The sequence below is a fragment of the Taudactylus pleione genome, unplaced genomic scaffold (assembly GCF_031769625.1).
Source record: "Taudactylus pleione unplaced genomic scaffold, aTauple2 ptg001027l, whole genome shotgun sequence".
Lineage (NCBI taxonomy): Eukaryota > Metazoa > Chordata > Amphibia > Anura > Myobatrachidae > Taudactylus > Taudactylus pleione.
Window position 1 is genome coordinate 581100 of NW_028285428.1, and position 24384 is coordinate 605483.

Sequence of the window (24384 nt, forward strand, 5' to 3'; positions counted from 1 at the left end):
AGTCAATGTGGGAAATAATGAGTGCATGGATTAGAGTTTTTGCAGTGTCTTGTGTTAGATATGGTCGAATTTTTAATGTTTTTTAGATGTATGTAACATGATTTTGAGACAGATTGAATGTGGGAAACAAAGGACGGTTCAGAGTCAAGTATGACACCTAGGCAGCGAGCTTGTGGGGCGGGGTGGATTGTTGAGTTATCAACAGTGATAGAGATCAGGAAATCAGGTTGGTAACTGTTATTGGCCGGTGAATATATAATTAATTCTGTTTTAGAAATATTAAGTTTCAGGTGGTGGGATGGCATCCAAGATGAAATGGCAGAAAGGCATTCAGTGACACAGACCAATACAGATGGTGATAAATCTGGGGAAGATAGGTAGATTTGAGTATCATACGCATAGAGATGGTAATGAAATCCAAAAGAGTGGATTAGTTTGCCAAGAGAGGTGGTATATATTGAGAATAGCAGAGGACCTAACACAGAGCTTTGCGGTACTACAACTGATAGAGGTAGCGAAGAGGAGGCAGAGTCAGAAAAACGAACAGTAAAAGAGCGATCAGATAGGTAGGAAGAGAACCAAGAAAGAGCTGTGCCCATAAGACCTAGAGATTGTAGTATTTGTATGAGAAGAGAGTGATCAACAGTGTCTAAAGCAGCAGAGAGATCTAGAAGAATTACGAGTGAGTAATGGCCTTTAGCCTTGGCAGTGACCATATAATTTACTACCTTAGTTAGTGCTGTCTCTGTGGAGTGTTGGGAATCAAAGCCAACTGAAGTGGGTCCAATAAGTTGTGTGAGTTAAAGTGTGTGAGGCGGGTGTAGACAAGTCTCTCAAGTAGCTTGGAGGGGCATGGGAGCTGGGAGATAGGATGGTAATTTGAGTGAGTGTTAGGGTCAGAATTTTGTTTTTTCAGAATAGGAGTAATCACGGCATGCTTGAACAGTGATGGTAAGGTGCCAGTAGAGAGAGAGAGATTACAGATTTTAGTTAGGATTGGGATGAGTACAGGAGACAGAGCTTTACTGATTTGTGAGGATATAGGATCTAGAGGAGCGGTAGTAGAGTAGGAGGATGAGAAGAGTATAGATACTTCATCTTCGTTTCTGAGGCCAAATGAAGAGAATGCCAGAGGGTTCAGGTAGGGAATTGAGCAAGTCACTAGCATACCATTTCATTTTGGATCTCATCAATCTTGTCTTTGAAATAGGAAGCAAGATCATGCACACAGATAGTAGCAGATGGGTTGGGTGAGGGAGGGGTAAGAAGCAGTTTAAATGTATTAAAAAGTCGCTTGGGGTTAGAGGCTTGAGCAGAGATAAGAGATTGGAAATATGTTTGGCAGCCAGAGCAGTACGATAAGAGTTGTAGATAGTCTTATATGTGAGGAAGTCACTTGGAATACGAGACTTTCGCCACTGACGTTCTACTTTACGTGAGAGTTTTCGTAGATGCCTTGTTAAGTTAGAATGCCACGGTTGACGTCTAAGTCTACGTGGTGTGTGATGGGTAGCTGGAGCTACTTCATTGAGGGCTGTTTCTAGAATCTGGTTTAGGTTTAATGCAGCAGTCTCAGGAGAAGTGAATGTAGAAATTGGTGAGAGTAGTTGTTGTAGAGAGGTAGATAGTTGTTGAAAGTTGTCGCTATGTGGTCTAATAGCTTACTTTTTCCATACTAAATACTGTAACTATATAAGATTTGGCAACTTTACCTTGAGAACTGTGGAAGATAATCGCCAACAAACAAACTTTTTCTTTTATATATATATATATATATATAGATTTGTTACTCTGTCGCTTTGTCGCTTACCTTTTCGATACTAAATAACTATAAGATTTGGCAACTTTACTTTGAGAGCTATGGAAGATACTGCATGCCTTGGATCCTCTCGCGTCTTATTGCATCGGCCAACAGTATTTTTATGCCATGACTAAGACACCTGTATGATGCGATGAGAGCAAGGACGAGTGAGGACACATCTGTGTGTGCATAAGGTCATGTAAAGCATCACACGTGTATGACATGTAATGTACTGAAAGGCGTGAGCTTGGGTGAGATAACTTGATTATGTTACACCTGTTGGTGCACTGAAGTAAAATGAGACTCTTGATGCCAGAAGGGAACCATGACCATTTTACTGTATACTAAATACAATGTTGGGAAAAAAGCAATAATGTCAGGCACTGGAAAACTACTGCAACGATGACAAGTTTATACACACCATTTAAACGATGTAAGTGTTGTATGTGCCCAGGGTGGCAGCTGAGTCAGAATTTTAGATTTAAGATAAGCCAGCATTTGATTCCATTCTACTCCTGACCAGGTTCCTGTGGTCTCACTTATTGCATTATTCTCTTGCTAGATGATGTTGCACCACCATGGTTGAAGGATGTGTGTATTTTACCTGTTCATTTTCCCAAATGATAATGCCTAGATAGGTTGTCATTTACCGCAAGCATGCATGTTCTCCAAATCTAATTCTAAAGGCCCCCATATACGGTGCGATTCAAAGTTGGTAAGATGTGTTGTACGATTGCCCTTGAAATTCTTCCCTTGAAATTTTTCATAAGATGTGGTCAAATGGTGTACGATTGATCGTTACGATCATAGGATAAGATGCATAGAAGTGTATCACATTGTACTCAAAAGATTGTAGATCTCTCTGCAAACCATCTGATCTGCGATCCAACTAGAGGACGGCCGGGACGCGCATCGGGGTCGCAGAACACACAAAATATACCTATTTTCACACGATTGGTCTGTCCAACCTGTCGTAACTGGCCATATCGTGTAAAAAATCGTCACGTGTATGGGCACCTTTAGTCATTATATTCTTTGGCCATTGTGTACAAATATAAATGCCCCCCTCTCCCCCATTCATATTTTTTTTGTCAATTTGCAGTTTTGCACACTGTAGCATGATGTCTAATCAGCTTTTTATTTAGAATGTCATGCAATATCAAGGAACTTGTAAGAATATTATTATTTAGTGGGCTGGAAATTATACCATTAATTATTCAATGTTTTTGGGGCAAAATCCTGGGATCATTTACAGGTCTGGTACATTGCTCCAGGATGTGAGTAGATGGCATGTTCGATGACCTACAGTAGCTGAGAAAGTAACTATGGTTAGGAAAATTTGTTAAACTGCCTCTCTCTTCATTATATGCAAATAAGCATCTCCCACGTAGGAGCTGTAATGTCAGAGAACACCAGTTTCCCTGTATTAGGGACGTATATCTATACTGGGTGAACGGGGTGCCAAGGAGCCCAGAGGCTTATGGGGCCTCCCGGCATCCAGCTCAAATTGGCATCAGTGCTGTATAGAGATAGAGTAAGGCTTTATCTCTAACTTGTATATTGGTATTATTTGTGCAAATTTGAATCAGACAAGAGGTACATAAGGTGCGAACATACTGGGCAATTAAAGTGGACAACTGAACGATAACGATATCGTTATCGTTCAGTCGTCCACTTTATCGTCCATTTAACACAGAAACGATGAATGATAACGACGACGCGTGTTCCCGCGCGTCGTTCGTCATTATCGTTCATCGGGTTAACATACAGGCCAACCTGACCATGTCGTCAGGTTGCAGCATGTTATGGAATGGGGGAGAGAGTCCGGCGCTGAACGATATCATTAATGATATCGTTCAGCGGGTGTGCTCAATGTCATGAATGACATTGAGCACAGCCTGCCGGGGACACACTAGACGATATCGCTCAGGGAGCATATCGTCTAGTGTGTACGCTCCTATAGACTGATAATGTATGCCCGCCACAAGCCTAGGAGCCACTGGATTATATCTATCATGGTCACATTGACTGTAAGACTGCCCTGTGCCAAGCAAACCCTTGATGTAGCCACTACCCTCTTTGCCATTGCAAGTGCCTTCTGTGCCAGCAGCACCACTGCTTAGCATTGAATATATTTGTCTACCCCAGGTGTTGAAGCTAGAGGCTGAGCACACACTGGACGTGAGAACGACTCTATCACTGAAATTACATCTGCATTGCGGGTCTTTGTCATGTCATATTGTGGGTGTGCGCATGCACAGGACCTGTTCTGCGCATGTGCAGAGCAAGTCCTGAGTGTGGCACTAAGCCGCAGTGTGACTGACATGCTGCAGCCATTCGAGGCAGGGAGGGGGTGTCACCGGCCTGCATTGCCAGAAGTGCCGAGGCCGGGTCTGCATCGGAGCACGCAGATTTCCTGACCTCGCAAGTGGCAGGAGGCGGCCAGTCTAAGTTAGCTTCGGCTTACTCAGATGAAGCTACAAACATTATGACCCATGGTCTTGATGTTGATCTGAATCTGCATCTTCGGACGCAGTACTCGGATCTGCAATGCTGGCTGGAGGCGTCTCTTTCCCTCAGATGCCTACTGCAGGCATTAGCATATTAGTTGTACAGTATTTGCAAAGTCTCTTCCCTGCAGCTGTGCAATACCGTACATATCTACCCTCATCCTTTAGGAAACTGACCCTTTTCCCCGCATTCCCGTATGGACCCAGGGGCCCATGTGCACTGCACACCCTGCACCCAATATAGATACACCCATTATATATGTATATATATATATATATATATATATATATACCTGTGTATAGTGATATTAGTGCATTCAGTATCTACTACAGATTAATATGTGCAACAGGGATAGTCAACATTAAGCCCGCCAGCTGCAGTGGAACTACACATCCTATCATCCCTGCCACCGTTTTCCTATTAGGGCATGCTAAAGCAGTGGCAAGGTCCTTGGTGTATTGGCTATAGCGATGTGTGTAGATGATTCAGTGTAGAGTGGGACTGTGGGCCTGATGTAGACCAGCTCGCGAGCGCATAGCGCTCAGAAGGGTATACAATCGGGAAGCCGGCTGACAGAATCCCGGCAGCTGGCTTTATCCCGCCGTGGGATAAATGACCAGCGTCTATATCTAGACACCGCTCATTTCCCCGATGCCGGGAGACAGGCGCCCGGCATCCCGATCTAGCGGATGCCGGGAGCCGTGAGCGGACAGCCGCGGAGGGGGAGGGTTAGGTTTAGGGCACCCGGGGGGGGGGACTTAGGGTTAGGCACCCCCCCGGGAGGGTTAGGCTACAGGGAGGGGGGGTTAGGGTTAGGCACCCCCAGGGGGGACTTAGGGTTAGGCACCCCCCCGGGGGACTTAGGTTTAGGCAGCAGGGAAGGGGGGTTAGGGTTAGGCACCCCTAAGGAGGGTTAGGGGGGTTAGGTTAGATTAGTTGATACTTACCTTACCACGATCAGGATTTCCAGCACTGCCGGGCTCTGCTGTTTTGTCAGGCTGCCAGGATTCAAACTCCCGGCCATGCGGCAGCCGGGATATCATACCGATTCCCTCGCAAGCGGGTCTATGTTTGATCCCCGCGCATGCGCCGCCTCCGGCGTACGCATGCACGAGCCCCAGCGAGTGACTGAAGTTCAGTCGCGTCGGGGCTCGCTACAAGACGGGACGGCTGTCGATGGCGAGTGACAGCTCGCCCCGTTTTGTAGGTGGGGAGGGGGGGTGGCAGCACAAACGCAGGCGTTCCCTTAGAAAACTCCTGGCGTTTGTGGGCGGCCCTACTGACATCACTCGTGATGTCCGTAGTGGACTTCCTGCTCTATTAGAGCAGGAAGTCCACTCGGGCTTGCAGGAGCCGAGACGATACCACAGGGTCTCATTGCAAGCCCAATGGTCGCGATAATCGCAACCATCGCCAGGCCGCTCGCAAAAGCTGTGGGTGGTCACCCACAGCTATGCGAGCAGCCTGGGGCGGAAATTTTTTTAAAAAAATCTGCCCTGATTCAGAGCGAGTGCTCGCAAACAGCGAGCGCCTCTGAATCAGGCCCTGTGTTTTGCTAAGGCATTGGATAGTGAGAGATTACGGAAAGAGGAAACAAATATAAATCCACATAACATGACCTGTTGGGAAAACTTGAGGGTTACGGTTGAGAACCGCTGATATACTTAACATTACTGTTATCTCTTAGCTGGACACTTTGCAAATTATAGTGGTAAATATTAACTTTTTGGGAAAAATCCATTGTGCAGAGCTGCATTTAAATAGGATTCTCTCAATAAAGCCCTTCAGAGTAGAGTTACATTAACAATTCATTATTAAATTAGGATTTTAACTCATTCATTTACAGATCACTCATTTCAGATCACTTACCATTCTCAAAATGTGCATATATATATATATAGCTTTTGTTTTTTCCATGCAGTATATTATACTGTTTTTATAATTCATAGCCTAACTACATATATTCATTCTAAGTTAATAACTAATTGCAAAGATCACATTGTATCATATATAACTTTCGGTGTTACAGATTCAATTAGGAATATTTTTTTTATTTTTGAAATAAAAGGACGATTAAAAATGTTCAGAGTGAAGACACAGCTGGGAATAAAAGTAACTATAAGATTAACACAATGAGCACTATTATATTAGGTGTAATACAGAGTACCACCGATGCTGATTACTGCAAAGCTTTCCATTAAAGGCATCTGGTTTACCTGGAAGAGGTGTAATGGGGCATGACCTTACCACTGTCTGCATGGTGAGTCTCTCGTGGTAGTAGAGGTGTATGCAGGGACGCCGAGAGGGGGGGAAGCGGGTACTAATTACCGGGACTTATTGGAGGGGCCTGGCGGGGGCTCGGGTACGGCGCCTTCTTCCCTTCCCTCTTACCTCACATACGCCCGGCACACACCCCTGGGTGTATATGAGGCTATATTGTGGTATAGGGCCTGATTCTGATGCTGCCGATGGCGGACGCAGTTCAACGATGGTTCGCCTCTGCGCCTGCATTTAAATCGCACTGCACATGCTTCAAGAGTCTGTGCACACAGAGTCGCAGTTATGATTGAGACGCATGGAAGATGTGCGATATCAGTAATATATTGGAAATGTATTGGGTGTTCCTGGGCGGTAACCTGGCCGGACTGCCCATCTGGCACTTCTTGCAAATGCCAGAAGGGCCGATGTCCTGACGGACCGGTCGGTGTTAAACCCTGGCCGAGCAGCTCCTCCTCACGGTGCTTTGCTCGACCTGGATACTGAAAGACAGGGGCGTGCCATGAGACCAGGCCCCCATGACTAATGGCACGCCCCTGTGGGATGTAACATACCCCTATTGTGGTGAGGCTACGCCTCTTTAGCGAGTTTCAATGGTGCGATTGATGCTAGTGTCTAAAGATGCACCAAGCAAAATGTCACTTTCTAAAGACAAGTGGGAATGTCAGCCTCCCAGGCCTTGCAAATTCACGCGCATGGCTGTGCACCAGGGAAGGGCTTGTAACAGCTTTTGCATAAAGTCACAGATGCTCAACCAGCAAATGCAGACACAGACGCCAGTGCATCCGACTCAGAATGAGCCCCATAATATCTATGTGGTTACATTCAAAGTTTTAGGGGTCTAGTTAATAAGCACTGTTAGGAGACAGAGTGAAAAGTGATAAGGTGCCAGCCAATCAGCTCCCACCTGTCATTTTTCAAACACAGCCTGTGAGATGGCAGTTAGGAGCTGATTGGCTGGCACCTTATCACTTTTCACTCTGTCTCCTAACACTGCTTAGTAAATAGACCCCATAGTGAGCTATATTGGCTATATGGGAATATTAGCTTTTGGCCCCGATGCTGCCTGTTTTTTATTTTTATCTTTTCTTAACATTTATTTTTCCCCTCACCAGAGCCTTTTTTTTCTCCTCCCATTTCCTAGTGTCTCTCATTTCCCCCCTTTCTCTGTCTCTCTTTTTCCCTGCCATCCGTGTCTCTGTCTCTTTTCCCCTGCCATCCGTGTCTCTGTAGACAGGGGCACTGGGGGGGACAGGTACTAATTACCCAAGCCCAGGCTTGATGGAAGGGCCCGTGTTTAACCTCTTTCTTACCTGTCAGTGCCAATATTTTTTCAAACTTTTCTTTAAGGAAGTGTGGCCACGCCTACTGCCGTTATGCCATGCCCCCCAAAAATAACTATGGCCCGGTATGCCTTACTATGGCCCTGCCCGTGGAGGTGGCTATGTTTGGACTTGTCCAGCCGATTTTGGACTACAGTACAGTAATAGAGGCAGGTGTGCGCATCATGTCCTGCGCGCGTGCACCGCTGCAGTGACACACTTTCTATCAGTGTTCTGCTTTATTATATAGATGTGAGGCCATATGAAGATTTATCGGCTAATGGCTATATGGTACACAGTATTTTTGTTTTGTGCTGTTCACATTAAATTCTCAGACTATAGCCATATATAATTTTTGTCTTAGTGTGCAGTTTAAATATTCACATTCTTGCTACAATAATTATGGCAGGTATATCATTTTATATAATGTATGAAATATATAAATATTAATTTCTCTGTGATAGCAAGTTAATGTAGATTTTGGCAGCACACTTTATTTGCTGCATTGCTTTACAGGTTTATTTTTGCCATGTGCAATCCATTTGCCCTAATAGCATGTTCATTTAACTATATAATGTCAGACCTGCAACTTCCTGGCCCCGCCCCCGCTACGCAATGCCGCAATTACCTGTATTGTGAAGTAGGGGCAGGGCCACAATGGCACGGTTCGCTGCGTCGATGCCCGGACCGCCCACTTTCGTTCGTAGGAGGCTGCGTGCGGTCGGAAATCTACCGGCCATTCCGGGAGAGAAGGCAAGTATGTATAATTACCCTATATATGGGTTGTTGAAATAGATACACAATTTACCTGTTATATTTAGTTTCCTCCTATGAGAAATAATCTTCAGCTACCTTGATATGTTCCGCCAGTCACCTCATAGCTGATGGAATCGGTATGATTTACCGCCGGACCCATGCCCGTCGGTTGGAATCCCGTCAGCGGCATCCCGGCAGAGGAGGAAATCCCGATCGTCAAAGGTAAGTATATACTAACCTATTTCTACCCCCTAACCCTCCCTTAGGGTTGCCTAACCCTAACCTTCCCCCCCACTGCCTAACCCTAATCCCCCCTCTAAGTGCCTAAACCTAACCCCCCCTTTCCCGCCGCCTTATCCTAAGTCCCCCGGGGGTGTGCCTAACCCTAAGTCCCACCCCTGGGGTGCCTAACGCTAACCCCCCCTTCCCATAGCCTAAACCTAACCTCCCGGGGGGGTGCCTAGCCCCAAGTTCTAACACCCACACACCCCCCCTTGTGGCTATCCACGCTCGGTTCCCCTTCGATCGGGATGCCGGGCGTCGGGCTCCCGGCGTATGTCTAATGACAGGCGTCGGCATATCGACTCCTGTCTTTAGACCCTTGTTGGGATATGACAGTCGGGAAGCCGGCTGTCAGGATTAGGTCTGCCGGCTTCCCGACTGCATACCTAGCTGATTGGTTGCACGAGGAAGTGCTTGCTGATTCCATTATACACCATATGAACAAAACACTGAGAGCAGAGGTGTAGGGGGAAAAAATATTTTTCTTTATTCTCGAAATACTCTTACCAGCTGGTAATAGGATATAATGAATACCTTCTCCTTATAATGCACTAAATAATTGCATGAGCACAATAAAGAGATCCCACTATCTTTGCACATCTCCCGGGTGAGCTATTTTTGTGATTTCCTTTTTAATTTTACAGCGTTACCTTGCTCAGCGAACGTTCATTTTGTGATGTATATCTTTATACAGTATCACAGGGCAAATGTGATCCAGGAAATGCAGTTATGCCAATTATAATATTAGTCTGGTGATTAAATCTCCCACAGCACTGCTCCAAGGGAGTATTTCATTCATTAATGCATTCCAAGATTTACCTGATCACATATAATGAAATGGACCATTTAAAACCAGGGTAATGTGGGTTTACAACATTATGTCGGCAGTTTTGTCCAATGCTGGCGCATTAATGGAACCTAAGAAAGACCACGCATTATTTATTTTTGCTCAGTGTATTGTTGTTTGTAAGATAACATTGTAGCAACAAATGAAACAGTCACGGAATGAGCAAAACATTATGGGCAGGATTCCGGACGCAAAGTGCCGACTGTTTTTCCAGCTGCAGCCGACATCATTAGTATCGGCACTTTATGCCATCCTGGACGCAAAAGATCAGTCTGAAACCGACTTCCTATCTCATACAACCCAACTTTTTTTAATCATCATCATTGCCTTTTGAAAAAAATCCCTGTGAGAGGGGAGAAATGCATCAAGGGTGTTTTTAAGCATATTCCATTCTAAGCATTGCCTCTATAATTGGATTTGACTCTCACAGCCTTGGATTACTCTGGAGATTTGCTTCCCTTCATCCAGAGAAATATACACTCAGACACCTTTGTTTGTGCTGCCTGCAGAGCGGCCAGTGGGGAGTTGGTCTGGGAGACACAGAGCACGTCATTACACACCTGCCCATATTGCGATGCCCAGTGGCGAGTGAGTACCGGACTGAGTACACCGTGCTTGGTGGGAGGTGAGAACCTCCATTAGTGTCTGAAACGCGTTAAGCGGGGCTCATTTAGTGGACTAATGGCGGCTTATGCAGTGTCAGAGTGTGTGTTCTCCTAAGTGGACCTGAGCATCTGGAGTGACAGCCCTGTGATCCCTGTGAACATCTGGGACTGTGGTTAACATGGTGACTGATGCCTGCTGCTGTAATTGCCACTGGAATATGTTACATGCTTTTTTCTGCTTATAAATTGTGAGTGCAATCATTTATTAAATACTGTCTTTTAAAGGAAATCTGCACTATTCTTCTATTCTTCGTCTGTGTTCCCCTATGCTCATACCGATGGTTAGTGCATATGGGAGGTTGGGCACTATATTTCCACAGAATCATCCAGTTGGAAAAACTCATTGTAGAAGTTGGAGCTTCTCATTCTGGATTATCTGGGACTCATTTGATCTACAACTTAAACCTTATTTATGGTGATTATTGTTTATATCTTTGTGTGATATGCACATTGGTGAGATATATATTTTGTTGTAAACATGTTAAATAAAGAGCGCTTCTATAGTTTTGCACATTTCTCCTTTATCCTGGGAGATGAGAACCAGACTGAGCTCACCATGCTTGGTGGGAGGTGAGAAACAGACAGAGTGGACCGCACTTAGCGGGAGGTGAGAGCCGGACCAAACGCATATTGTGCACATTGCTGCTATACTCACTTCTTAATACTCGTCACTATCAGGACTAGCCGGGAACTGTTTCTATAGCATGGCTAAAACAAGGAGATCTGCTAACCTGTCAGGTGGCTCCAAGTTGTGCGGCTGTGCCACTTACTAGAGATCACATGTACTTATTCTTGCAGAGACATTTCACACAGTTTTGTCATCGGTGTCTTGATTGGTGAATATAACATCTTTCATCATTTAATAGAGATATACTGTACATTATCCAAGTGCTGTTTGGGAGCTTTCAGTGCACTTTTAAGATCTATTCACATACCATTGATAAAATTCATATGATGCAATGTATTGAGGCAATTGTTGTAGTATATATATGCATAAATGTGTGTTTTATATATGATATTGAATTTATTTTATTTTTGAATTGCAGTTCAGTTTTATCTGTAATAAATGGCCAATTAATATCAGCTTCTGGGAATCCTGAGTGTTTATACTGGTGCAGACACGATGTTTCTTTTTCCAACTTTTTATAAACTGATTCGGGACTCCATGCGAGCACCTTCGGGGGCATGACATGTGGCCACGCCTCCAAAACATCATGCACCAGGGGGCATGGCCTCAACACCACGATGCCACCCCCCCTGGTGCTTGATGTTTGGAAGCGTGGCCACATGTCACTCCCCCATTTCTCGTCATGCTGGGGGCTTGCTCAGTGCTCCAGGAGCTGTTGGGCAGCCCCAGCCAGTCCCGGGACAGTGTGGATGACACACGTTTCATACATTGACTGCTGCTCTGCTATGCAGAACAGCATGTGACAGAGTGCCCCCCCCCCCAACCTTTCCCCAATTGCGGAACATGCGGCCCAGGGACCCACCACTTTAAAAAAATGGGGTCCTACCTGACCATTTCTGGGTCCCATCATAATTTATGCTTTAGAGCTCCCCATATGCCTCAGACCTCCCCACATGCCACCACACATCCCCACATGCCCCTAAAATGCAGATCTGATACCCCCAACAGCATCAGGTATCCCCACAAGCCCCTTAAATGCATGTTTTAATGCCTCCATGATCTTTCAGGTAATATGACTTGTCTGTTCACAAAACCCATAGTGAATAAGTTGGCTTACCATATCATCCCTTTAAACTGGGACACTCATGGATTACACAGGTTCTGTGGCTCATTAAAACCAGGTGAAATCTAGGCATGAAGTCAGCCAGTCACAGAACCTTTGTAATTAATTCACGTGTCCCGTTTTAAAGTGATATTATGGTTAGCCACTTTAGGTAATAGGCATATTTATCAAAGGATAAATGCCCGGTCTTTACAAATTATTTCGCACATTAATGCCCTTTACACATTATGTCACACAGCAACACCCAGCCTTTACACATTATGCCATGCAGCAATACCCCTTACAAAATGATGCCGCACATTAATGCCTTTTACACATTATACCGCACATTAATGCCCTTTACACATTATACCGCACATTAATGCCCTTTAGACCCCCTATGCATTGCCCCCAGTAGTAGTCCCCTGTGCAGTGCCCCCAGCAGCAGTCCCCCTGTGCAGTGCCCCTCATATTTGTGTCTGATACAGAATCAGGCCGTACAATTGCAACTAGACTGATTGCTACAACGTCCACAAGGGCGCTGCGTTTAGGTGCAAAAGCTGCATTGAACGACAGCATCTTGCGCTGTGAAAGTTATGTGCTGATTGGTTGCTGTGGCTCAGAACAAAATTTGCATTTCATGTCAATGTTAGTAAATCATCCCTAGCATGTGGCAATAACCTAAATAGTCAGAACTGGACGGGGGGAGGCAAATGTCAGTCAAGAATGCAAATACATTCAGGATGAGATTGAGAGTGAATACAATACATGGTAAACTATTTTCCTTTCAAAACATGTGTTTAGATGTACTGAAATATAATTATGCACCGCAGTTTGCTTAATTGAAAAACACTTGCAGGCCGTTCCCATCTCTCAGCTGAAAAGCAAAGCAATAGGATCCATTTACTGGCATGGCGAACCCCACGGTCACCCGCAGTCACTAGCTGAGCGCGCACACAGACAGCGATCTGTCTGCCCGCTGACAAGGTTTTATAGCACGCCTAGATGTGATTGAGGTGTTTTGGTTCAGATACTGGTCACTGCTCTCATTACAGAGCTACACGGAGGGGATTCTATCTGGGCAATTTAATAGTCACAGCTTGTGTGGCCAGCAGTGTTTGCTATTCTAAATAATCATAATCACAGGCTGCTCACACAGTGTTACCAATTACTGGTGGGCTGTACACACTGGACATATAGATGACATTTGTCACAGGAGGGCGCCTCTATACTCTCGAGAGTACGATTTATGCAAATATTTGACAGTTTCATTGTCAAACTCTATTATGGATTAGCAAGAAAAATTTAAAAGTTAATTAAAAACCAATAGAATATTTAATTCTTGATTGTGGTGGGTAATAAAGACTGGAATAAAGTTTGGTAGAAAGTAATGAAAAATTTTGTTCTTAATACCTGTGGAGTAAAAAAAATACCAAGTTGGGTTTTTTATATGAACATTATGGGCCTGGATCTGAGACACTAAGTGCTGGCATATGTGTACGTCTGCAGATGCCCAATTTATGCTAATGCAAGTATCCGTCCATGTATGCGAGGACCCGTGTGGCTTCATAGCTCCGCCCACTCCTAGCCGCAGCTGTCATCATTAGTTTTGGGACTATTACCAACCAATCTGCTCCTACTGTAACTGTGACTTTACAGGCTGTGTTTGAAAATTGACAGGAGCTGATTGGTTGGTGCATTATCTCTCTCCACTTTATCTCTCTCCAAGGCTTAGTACATTACCCACTATTTCCCATCCTACCCTGTGTGCAAAAGATCCGTAACAAACAGACGTCCCATCTCTGTATTTACCCCTCAAACAAGTATGTAAGTCAGGCTTCATGTTCCATGCATCCACGCGGTAACCGTACAGCTGCTGTCCAGAAACACTGTTTTGACGAAAGGCCTTGCCACTCGGACCATGGGACATGCACAGGACGCAGTTTGTCGTTTTCAGCGAATGCGGGGTTTGCAGAAAACTGACTCAGAATGAAGTCCTATATTACCAATGCACATGGGGTGTTATGTTATGTTGCAAGATCAGGTTAAGGAGTGCCGTTCCCTGAGGTAAACACCTGCACTCTGCATGGAGTAGCCAATCATATACCTTCCAACTGTTTTGCTTTAGATGGGATGGTCCCGCTTTTCAGAAACTGTCCGACCCGCGGGCCGCAGTGTCCCAAGCAGGGGCAGAACTATGGGAGACAATGGAGGCGCCTGCCGCCGGGCTCCTGCTCTGAAGGGTCACCTCCTCCATTCTCCACAACATATTCACCCCACTGTAAATATGTACCCAGAGTGTACTGTCATGGCCGCCCAATACATGGCAGCCCTTCTCGGCACCTGAGAAGCCACCATACACTAGTGGAGAGCTCCATGTCAGACCATCAGCTGCCACCTTCATCTATCTAACTTGCCTCCGGGCGTCTAGGATGAACTTACGCCACTGGTCCCACGGTGGGGGGAAGTTAGGGAAAGCACTCTCACAGCTGTGCATGGCATCTGTTCACTGTGTGGGTAGAGCTCTGGAGATGCTGGGCTCGCCCCCAGAGTGACGAAAACAGTGGGTGCCGCGAGGCCAGGCCCCTTCACTGCGGGGGACACCCTTAGGTATGTGGGTGTCCCAGGTCTTCAATCAACACTGTTGGGAGGTATGCAATTATTATCACACCAGTCCAGGGCCTTGGTACAAGTATCTGCAGCTAATTTTATTTATGTAGCAAAATAAACAAAATCATAAAAATAAATCCTAGCCTGTCTGGCTCTACATAAATAGAAGTCTCCCTCTCTAAGGCTGGGAGGACCTAATGTTCAACTCACACAACACTGCATATAAATATAGGACTGTAGTAAATCCATAGGAGTGTCTCTCAACAGGTCTGTTAGCCTGCTCCTCAGGTAGTGAGAGACAGACTAGAGAAATTCACCCATCTTTTATCAGCCTCTCACAGATGGTCTGGCACTCAAGGCTGCTAATCAGCTTCTGTCTACCAGACAGAAGTTAAAAACCTGGGGCATATACAGTATATCTCCCTTTGACAGTTATCCCAGTTTTTTTGTCACTTTTAGCATACTGCAATATACATTCCTAGAAAACATAAGGTGTATTAAACCATGCAACAGAAATACTTTTGAAGGAGTTACTAGTGTTGAAGCATGTGATTGTATTGTTCTTCATAAAGTTCATCACCTATTTTGTTGTGTTGCATGGTAAGAAAATAATCCGGCTTTCTTCTCCATTGCAGAGCCAGGCAGAAGCACACTACAAAGGCAGTAAACATGCCAAGAAGCTGAAAGCACTAGAGTCAACGAAAAATAAGCAAAAAACAGTTTCTTCCAAGGACAGCATCAAGGCTATATCCAGCTCAACAGCTAACCACAAATCAGGTCATTACATTGGCTGCTCTTGTTTTTCACATCCTTTGTCTTATCTGGAAGTAGATGTGCGATACTTCTCGGGTTCTGTGAGTGCATTTGTATACAAATCTAATGAATATCAAAATATGCTGACCTTTTGCAAAGGGCTATAAATAATTCAAAATGATAATGACATTAAACTTAGAAATCTGTTTATTAAAAACCCACACGAGGAGTCACCTATTTTTTAAAAGACCGATAGTAATGAATTGTTATCTTTCCATTCCAGTTTATTGTTTTCTGTTGAGTATACTCATTCCCACACAGTTATCTGAAGCGATCCTTTATATTACAGCTGGAAAGCTTCTCAATGTGACCAAAAACTGGCCTGGACAGTAAGAGAAGTAGTACCCACAAAGTTGAGCTGTCAAGCCCGGCATATCGGGCAGACAATTGGTAACTGTGTATACACTTATCAATCGTCAGATAGGCTGACGTTGACCTAGTGTGTACCCAGCTTTGAGTAGGTTTACAATCTGATATATTGTTGGGAGCCAGATAGTTCATACTATTGAGGGAATTCTATTAGGCGTGGGGATTAACTCAGCATTTCATACCCCAGAGCTACTCAATTAATAGGCATTTTTTCCAAACAGTAAACCATGGGTGCAGGTGCACGAAGTGCAGGAATCTATGGGTTTCCCCGTGCTTTAAAAAGCAGAGTCTGCATTATAACACAGATTTTTTTTTAGGAAAAATCCTGCCTCCAGGGTTCCTGCAGCTAATTGAATTAAGATACAGTATACTGTATGCCCCTACAAGTGTGATACTTTTTGGATTTCCCAAACCTCCAGTTTTACTCAAGGTCTTAGGGCTCTATTTACTACAATCCATATAGTGTGATATTATCGCATTGCGAATTCAGCCAATATCCCAGGGATTTTCTTGCGATAAAGCTCTGTCCCTGCGAATCCCCTCCGCACACTTATCACGATATTTTCTCAAAAAATACCATGACAAGTGCCGACACATGCGCCGACCGACCACCGCTATGCCCCGCGATCGCGCCCCCCCCCCTCGCAACGACCCTCACTCTCTTATTTACACGTACGTGCAGTGTTCTGTGCTCCGGTGATGTCCTCCGTGATTCCAGTCAGCTGACATCCCATACTGCACTGGGACCCTGTCAGGTGTCAACCGGGCCCCAGTGCAGCATGGGTGACCAGCTGACCGGAGGGAGGACATCACCCGGAGCTCCGATCACCGATCCCTGTACTCAGGTAAGTTTTTTTTTTTTCGTTTTTTTTACAGTGAATCAGCGCGTGGTCTGTTTAGACCACACAGCTAATTACTGGGCCGGCTCCGGTCTCTGCTCTGCCCGTTAGAGCGGAGCAGGAGTCCGGTAACCGGGGGAGACCCTGGATAACACCACCTCCAGGTGGTGTTATTATCACAGAGCTTTCCCCTGTATTTTTTCACAATTTATTTTTAGTAACTTGCAGACAGATCACAGTTCCCATTACAATTATGGAAAATGCGATCTGCTTACTAAAAATAAGTGATAATTAGGGGTTGGAGTAGAAATTTACGAACTACCCTTCCCCCCCGCTTCTACATGCTATGATTCCCCATTTACATTGGTTCGGGATCCCGGCCGACAGGATTTCGGCGTCTGGCTAAAGATAGGCATCAGGATTTAGGCACCTATCTTTAGTACCAGGTCGGGATTCCAGCATTGGGATTCTGTCAGCCGTCATTCCGGGTGCCAGTAATTGAACTGCATCCCGGTAGCTGTCATTGTTGTTCATGGGTGAGTGATTGGGGGATGTCTATGAGAAATATCATCTCCATTAGGGTGATAGCCTACAGTATGGCACCAGCAGTTGTGATGTACACAGGAGAAAAAGAGAAAATATACTGCGCTCAGCTTGCATCTGACACCAACTGAAAAATATACATAGTGTAGGTGGAATAATGAATCTCGAATTGTACCCCCCTAATACGGTAACATGCAACAAATATGCAATATAGTAAAATATAATAATATCAATAATGCAATGAAAATAATCAATTTATTCTAAATAGGCTGAACCATAAAAAGCAGAAAAACTGCACACGCACACAGATAAATCGCCTACCAAAGTATCACAACTGATATCTCAAAATTGCATGGGATATGAATAGGTGAGCAAAGTCTTGTGCATATATAGGAACAAACAAAAATTGTATAAATGGGGATTAATTGAAGTTTTTGCACTAATAGTGCACAGTCTGAAATGAGTCTAGACGCTGTGCAATGGTCTTTGTGATTATTAAAGCGGCGTCCCGCTATATGAGATGGAGACAGTCTGTAGTTGGCATAAGTTGAGATGCCCGGGATGGTCTTCCCGGGGATAGGAGTACGGTGGATGGCCGGGGAGATGTGGTCTCCTCGTGCAGCGTAATCCGCTCGCAGTGTGAGTGTCAGAGGCTGCCTGAATGACCAGGCCGCCTCCGACTTCTGCCACCGGGGATAATCTGTGTGTAAACGGGAGACAGCTCGGCAACACCACTCGCTAGAGTAGCGTGCCGTGTGTCTCTCCTTTACCCGGGACTTACCTGTCTCAACCTGGAAGGCACCGCTCCTTCCCCTGCCGGCTTTCTTCTTCTGAACGGCTATGTTGCTTGTAGTCCTACACACGCTGCAGTCACATGACCGGTGTCTGTCACGTGATTGTGACGATGAATCAGTCCGGATCCTCTTGGTAGGCAAAAAGTGCGTGCTGGTGTGTCAGCCACGATATACACAGCAGGTGATTGGTGTGTGGATTGAACTCCAACGCGTTTCTGCCTGGATGGCCTTTATCAAGGAGTAATTGGTGTCATTCTTGCTTGGGTTTAATAGTGGGGAAGCCTCTTTCTATTGGTCACATCCACAAATGGGAGGGTCTTAAGGTCCTTGTGTATAAATAGGTTGCCATGGAATCCTTATAGGATCCCCTTCAATGGAGTCTCATGTTAATGCATCTAAGTAGTTTAACATATATAATGCATCGAGTGGAATAAATATAATTCATTCCATTTGATCTGGAGTGATAGGTAGTCAATGCACAAACATACAGCACCCTATTTGATATGTACAATGCCCTATTACATTATAAAAGCTGGACAGAGATCCCACAAAATATATAAAAATTATTTGTCTCATGTTGACATATGCCGGTATCTACATAGATGTAACCCACATCATAGTACCGGTATAACTACAATGTGATATAGTTTGCAATTGATAACAATGCATGTAAAAATTTGTATGTAAAAAATTAACATAATTACATTCTGCTTGTGCTTCCATATACAGGTGCACATAAGGATATATCCATATCTTAAATGCAGGTTGTAGAAAGTGTAGTGGATAATGATGACATAATCGTACCATGTATATTGTCTATTGATGGTGGGCAATAGAGGTCAAAAACTGGCGCCCCCAATATTGACCACTCACTGTAGTCAGATCTAACCTTAGTTTCTTTTTTTATTTTTATTTTTATTTGTTTTATTTACTCTAGTTTCTTTTTTTTACATATGATAGATTTGATCTCGTTGTCAAGATTATGTCCTCGAGGGGCAAATGTTTTAAGTTCGTATATCCATTCAAGTTCTCTGGTGTTGATCTTGTATTCGAAATCTCCCCCTCTCCAATTGTGTGTCACCTTTTCTATACCCAGAAATTTTAGTGATTTCGGGTCACTATCATGGTATTTGAGAAAATGATTGGATAAATTGTGCTCTTCCACCCCTCTTTTGATGTTCCTGATATGCTCACTAATACGAGTTTTCAGGGGTCTAATTGTCCTCCCTACGTACTGTTTGTTGCAACTGCATTCTAGCAGATAAATCACCCCTTTAGTACTGCATGTTAACATACTCTTAATTGGATATTCTTTACTAGTTGTGCATGACAAAAAAGTCATGCTGGGCTTTGTAGATCTATACCCGTAGTTGGTACAGCCCAGGCAAGTACCACAGTGGTAAAAGCCTATGTTGTTTGTGTTGTCCAAAGTAGTTTGTTTGAGTGATTTGGGTGGAATATGGTTATGCACTACTTTCTTCCTCAGGTCTGGTGCTTTGTTATAAATGATTCTTGGTTTAGGTGGTAAATATTTGGCCAGTATGTCATCATTTAGTAATATCTGCCAATGCTTGTTCAGGATACGTCTGACTTCTTTAGCTTGTTTAGAATATTGTGTGATGAAGAGAACTTCATCTTTGTATTCAGTCTTTCTAGTATCAGTATTCTTGTATTCCAGTAAATTTTTTCTGTTAAAGTTTTCTACCTCATAAAATGCCTTGTAGACGGAGTCTTTATCGTAATCCTTCTCTAGAAATTGTTCTGCTAAGTGTTGACCTTGTGTTCTATAATCGCTTAGTTTTGAGCAGTTCCTCCTCAATCTCATGAACTGCCCTTTAGGAATGGTGTTAAGCCAATTGGGATGGTGCCAACTAGTGGCTAAAATGAAACTATTGACATCTACTTCTTTTTTGAAAGTGTTAGTACATATCTTTCCTTTATCAATGAATATGTTAAGATCTAAGAATTCCACTTTTTCTCTACTGTAATTGGCTGTGAAAACTAAATGATTATCGTGGTCATTAAAAGTGGTCAGGAATTGTTTCAATGTCGCTTCATCTCCCCGCCAGATGAAGAAGACATCGTCTATATAGCGCTTCCATAGCACGAGGATGCCCCAAGCCCCGCCACACCCCAAATATGGTGGTCCTCCCACCAACTCATAAAGAGGTTGGCGTAGCTTGGGGCAAACCTCGTACCCATGGCGGTGCCATTGGTTTGTAGGAAGAATTGGTCATTGTACCAGACATAATTATGCTTAAGTATAAAATGGATGCTGTCAGTTATGAAATCCCGTTGGATGTCTGTAAGGGAATCATTCTTATCTAAGTGATATCTGATGCTCGTAATGCCTTGAGTATGGTCTATCACTGTGTATAGAGAAGTGATATCGGTAGTCACTAACCAAAAATCCTCCTCCCACCTGATATCGTTTAAGATGTTCAAAAAGACCATACTCAAGGCATTACGAGCATCAGATATCACTTAGATAAGAATGATTCCCTTACAGACATCCAACGGGATTTCATAACTGACAGCATCCATTTTATACTTAAGCATAATTATGTCTGGTACAATGACCAATTCTTCCTACAAACCACTGGCACCGCCATGGGTACGAGGTTTGCCCCAAGCTACGCCAACCTCTTTATGAGTTGGTGGGAGGACCACCATATTTGGGGTGTGGAGGGGCTTGGGGCGGACCTCGTGCTATGGAAGCGCTATATAGACGATGTCTTCTTCATCTGGCGGGGAGATGAAGCGACATTGAAACAATTCCTGACCACTCTTAATGACAACGATAATCATTTAGTTTTCACAGCCAATTACAGTAGAGAAAAAGTGGAATTCTTAGATCTTAACATATTCATTGATAAAGGAAAGATATGTACTAACACTTTCAAAAAAGAAGTAGATGTCAATAGTTTCATTTTAGCCACTAGTTGGCACCATCCCAATTGGCTTAACACCATTCCTAAAGGGCAGTTCATGAGATTGAGGAGGAACTGCTCAAAACTAAGCGATTATAGAACACAAGGTCAACACTTAGCAGAACAATTTCTAGAGAAGGATTACGATAAAGACTCCGTCTACAAGGCATTTTATGAGGTAGAAAACTTTAACAGAAAAAATTTACTGGAATACAAGAATACTGATACTAGAAAGACTGAATACAAAGATGAAGTTCTCTTCATCACACAATATTCTAAACAAGCTAAAGAAGTCAGACGTATCCTGAACAAGCATTGGCAGATATTACTAAATGATGACATACTGGCCAAATATTTACCATCTAAACCAAGAATCATTTATAACAAAGCACCAGACCTGAGGAAGAAAGTAGTGCATAACCATATTCCACCCAAATCACTCAAACAAACTACTTTGGACAACACAAACAACATAGGCTTTTACCACTGTGGTACTTGCCTGGGCTGTACCAACTACGGGTATAGATCTACAAAGCCCAGCATGACTTTTTTGTCATGCACAACTAGTAAAGAATATCCAATTAAGAGTATGTTAACATGCAGTACTAAAGGGGTGATTTATCTGCTAGAATGCAGTTGCAACAAACAGTACGTAGGGAGGACCATTAGGCCCCTGAAAACTCGTATTAGTGAGCATATCAGGAACATCAAAAGAGGGGTGGAAGAGCACAATTTATCCAATCATTTTCTCAAATACCATGATAGTGACCCGAAATCACTAAAATTTCTGGGTATAGAAAAGGTGACACACAATTGGAGAGGGGGAGATTTCGAATACAAGATCAACACCAGAAAACTTGAATGGATATACGAACTTAAAACATTTGCCCCTCGAGGACATAATCTTGACAACGAGATCAAATCTATCATATGTAAAAAAAGAAACTAGAGTAAATAAAACAAATAAAAATAAAAATAAAAAAAAGAAACTAAGGTTAGATCTGACTACAGTGAGTGGTCAATATTGGGGGCGCCAGTTTTTGACCTCTATTGCCCACCATCAATAGACAATATACATGGTACGATTATGTCATCATTATCCACTACACTTTCTACAACCTGCATTTAAGATATGGATATATCCTTATGTGCACCTGTATATGGAAGTAAGAATGTAATTATGTAAATTTTTTACATACAAATTTTTACATGCATTGTTATCAATTGCAAACTATATCACATTGTAGTTATACCGGTACTATGATGTGGGTTACATCTATGTAGATACCGGCATATGTCAACATGAGACAAATAATTTTTTTATATTTTGTGGGATCTCTGTCCAGCTTTTATAATGTAATAGGGCATTGTACATATCAAATAGGGTGCTGTATGTTTGTGCATTGACTACCTATCACTACAGATCAAATGGAATGAATTATATTTATTCCACTCGATGCATTATATATGTTAAACTACTTAGATGCATTAACATGAGACTCCATTGAAGGGGATCCTATAAGGATTCCATGGCAACCTATTTATACACAAGGACCTTAAGACCCTCCCATTTGTGGATGTGACCAATAGAAAGAGGCTTCCCCACTATTAAACCCAAGCAAGAATGACACCAATTACTCCTTGATAAAGGCCATCCAGGCAGAAACGCGTTGGAGTTCAATCCACACACCAATCACCTGCTGTGTATATCGTGGCTGACACACCAGCACGCACTTTTTGCCTACCAAGAGGATCCGGACTGATTCATCGTCACAATCACGTGACAGACACCGGTCATGTGACTGCAGCGTGTGTAGGACTACAAGCAACATAGCCGTTCAGAAGAAGAAAGCCGGCAGGGGAAGGAGCGGTGCCTTCCAGGTTGAGACAGGTAAGTCCCGGGTAAAGGAGAGACACACGGCACGCTACTCTAGCGAGTGGTGTTGCCGAGCTGTCTCCCGTTTACACACAGATTATCCCCAGTGGCAGAAGTCGGAGGCGGCCTGGTCATTCAGGCAGCCTCTGACACTCACACTGCGAGCGGATTATGCTGCACGAGGAGACCACATCTCCCCGGCCATCCACCGTACTCCTATCCCCGGGAAGACCATCCCGGGCATCTCAACTTATGCCAACTACAGACTGTCTCCATCTCATATAGCGGGACGCCGCTTTAATAATCACAAAGACCATTGCACAGCGTCTAGACTCATTTCAGACTGTGCACTATTAGTGCAAAAACTTCAATTAATCCCCATTTATACAATTTTTGTTTGTTCCTATATATGCACAAGACTTTGCTCACCTATTCATATCCCATGCAATTTTGAGATATCAGTTGTGATACTTTGGTAGGCGATTTATCTGTGTGCGTGTGCAGTTTTTCTGCTTTTTATGGTTCAGCCTATTTAGAATAAATTGATTATTTTCATTGCATTATTGATATTATTATATTTTACTATATTGCATATTTGTTGCATGTTACCGTATTAGGGGGGTACAATTCGAGATTCATTATTCCACCTACACTATGTATATTTTTCAGTTGGTGTCAGATGCAAGCTGAGCGCAGTATATTTTCTCTTTTTCTGCTATATTAAGGATACAGTCAGTTGTCCCATACGGCTGCTCGCTTACATCCCATAACCCCTGATATAATTCTTGGTGCTCTAGTAATCTTCTGTTTTCCTTACAAGTGATGTACACAGGGTATATAATATTGAAAAAAAACAATCACTATGCAGACTGATTGATTGCTTAAAGGAGTTTTTCACTGTCAGATTATTTTATTTATTAAATACAATTGTACCCAGACAGCAGCATTGTGTCATATTACAGGCAACAATATATAACCAGCTCTGCATGACAATATGATTACATATCTAAACAATACAGATATAGGGATGGGTACACATCAGAACGATTTGTATCCCAGCCGACCTAAGGCCCGATGGAAAGATTTAACGGTCGGCCGTACACACTGCACTATCCGGTGTATGGCTGCTCAAAATACGTGGAGCACAGCTGACGGGACGACGTCGCTGACGACCTACGTGTAACTGTGATTGTGCATACAAATTAGATGATATGGATGTTATGTTGTTCCGATCTGCGTCGTAACCATATATCATCCAATATATCATTTAATGTGTACCCGGCCCAACAAAGTATTTGATGACAGTGGCGCGATGACATCAAGATCTCCACCCCATCCAAGGCTCTCACCTGGTAGAAACAAAATATAGAGGTCCATTGTGAAAAAAAATTCCCACTCTTAACTCCTATATTTACTAAA

The 24384-nt window shown here is 43.6% G+C and overlaps 1 protein-coding gene across 6 annotated transcripts in view; it reads left to right on the forward strand.

The window, feature by feature from the left end:
* Positions 1-24384, forward strand: part of ZNF385B (zinc finger protein 385B) — a 566921-nt gene that overhangs the window by 469205 nt on the left and 73332 nt on the right. For all 6 annotated transcript variants that reach the window (XM_088461223.1, XM_088461222.1, XM_088461224.1 and 3 more), the window contains one exon: positions 15437-15578. In XM_088461223.1, coding sequence (XP_088317349.1) covers positions 15437-15578 — 142 coding nt within the window. The remainder of the gene's footprint in view (positions 1-15436; positions 15579-24384) is intronic.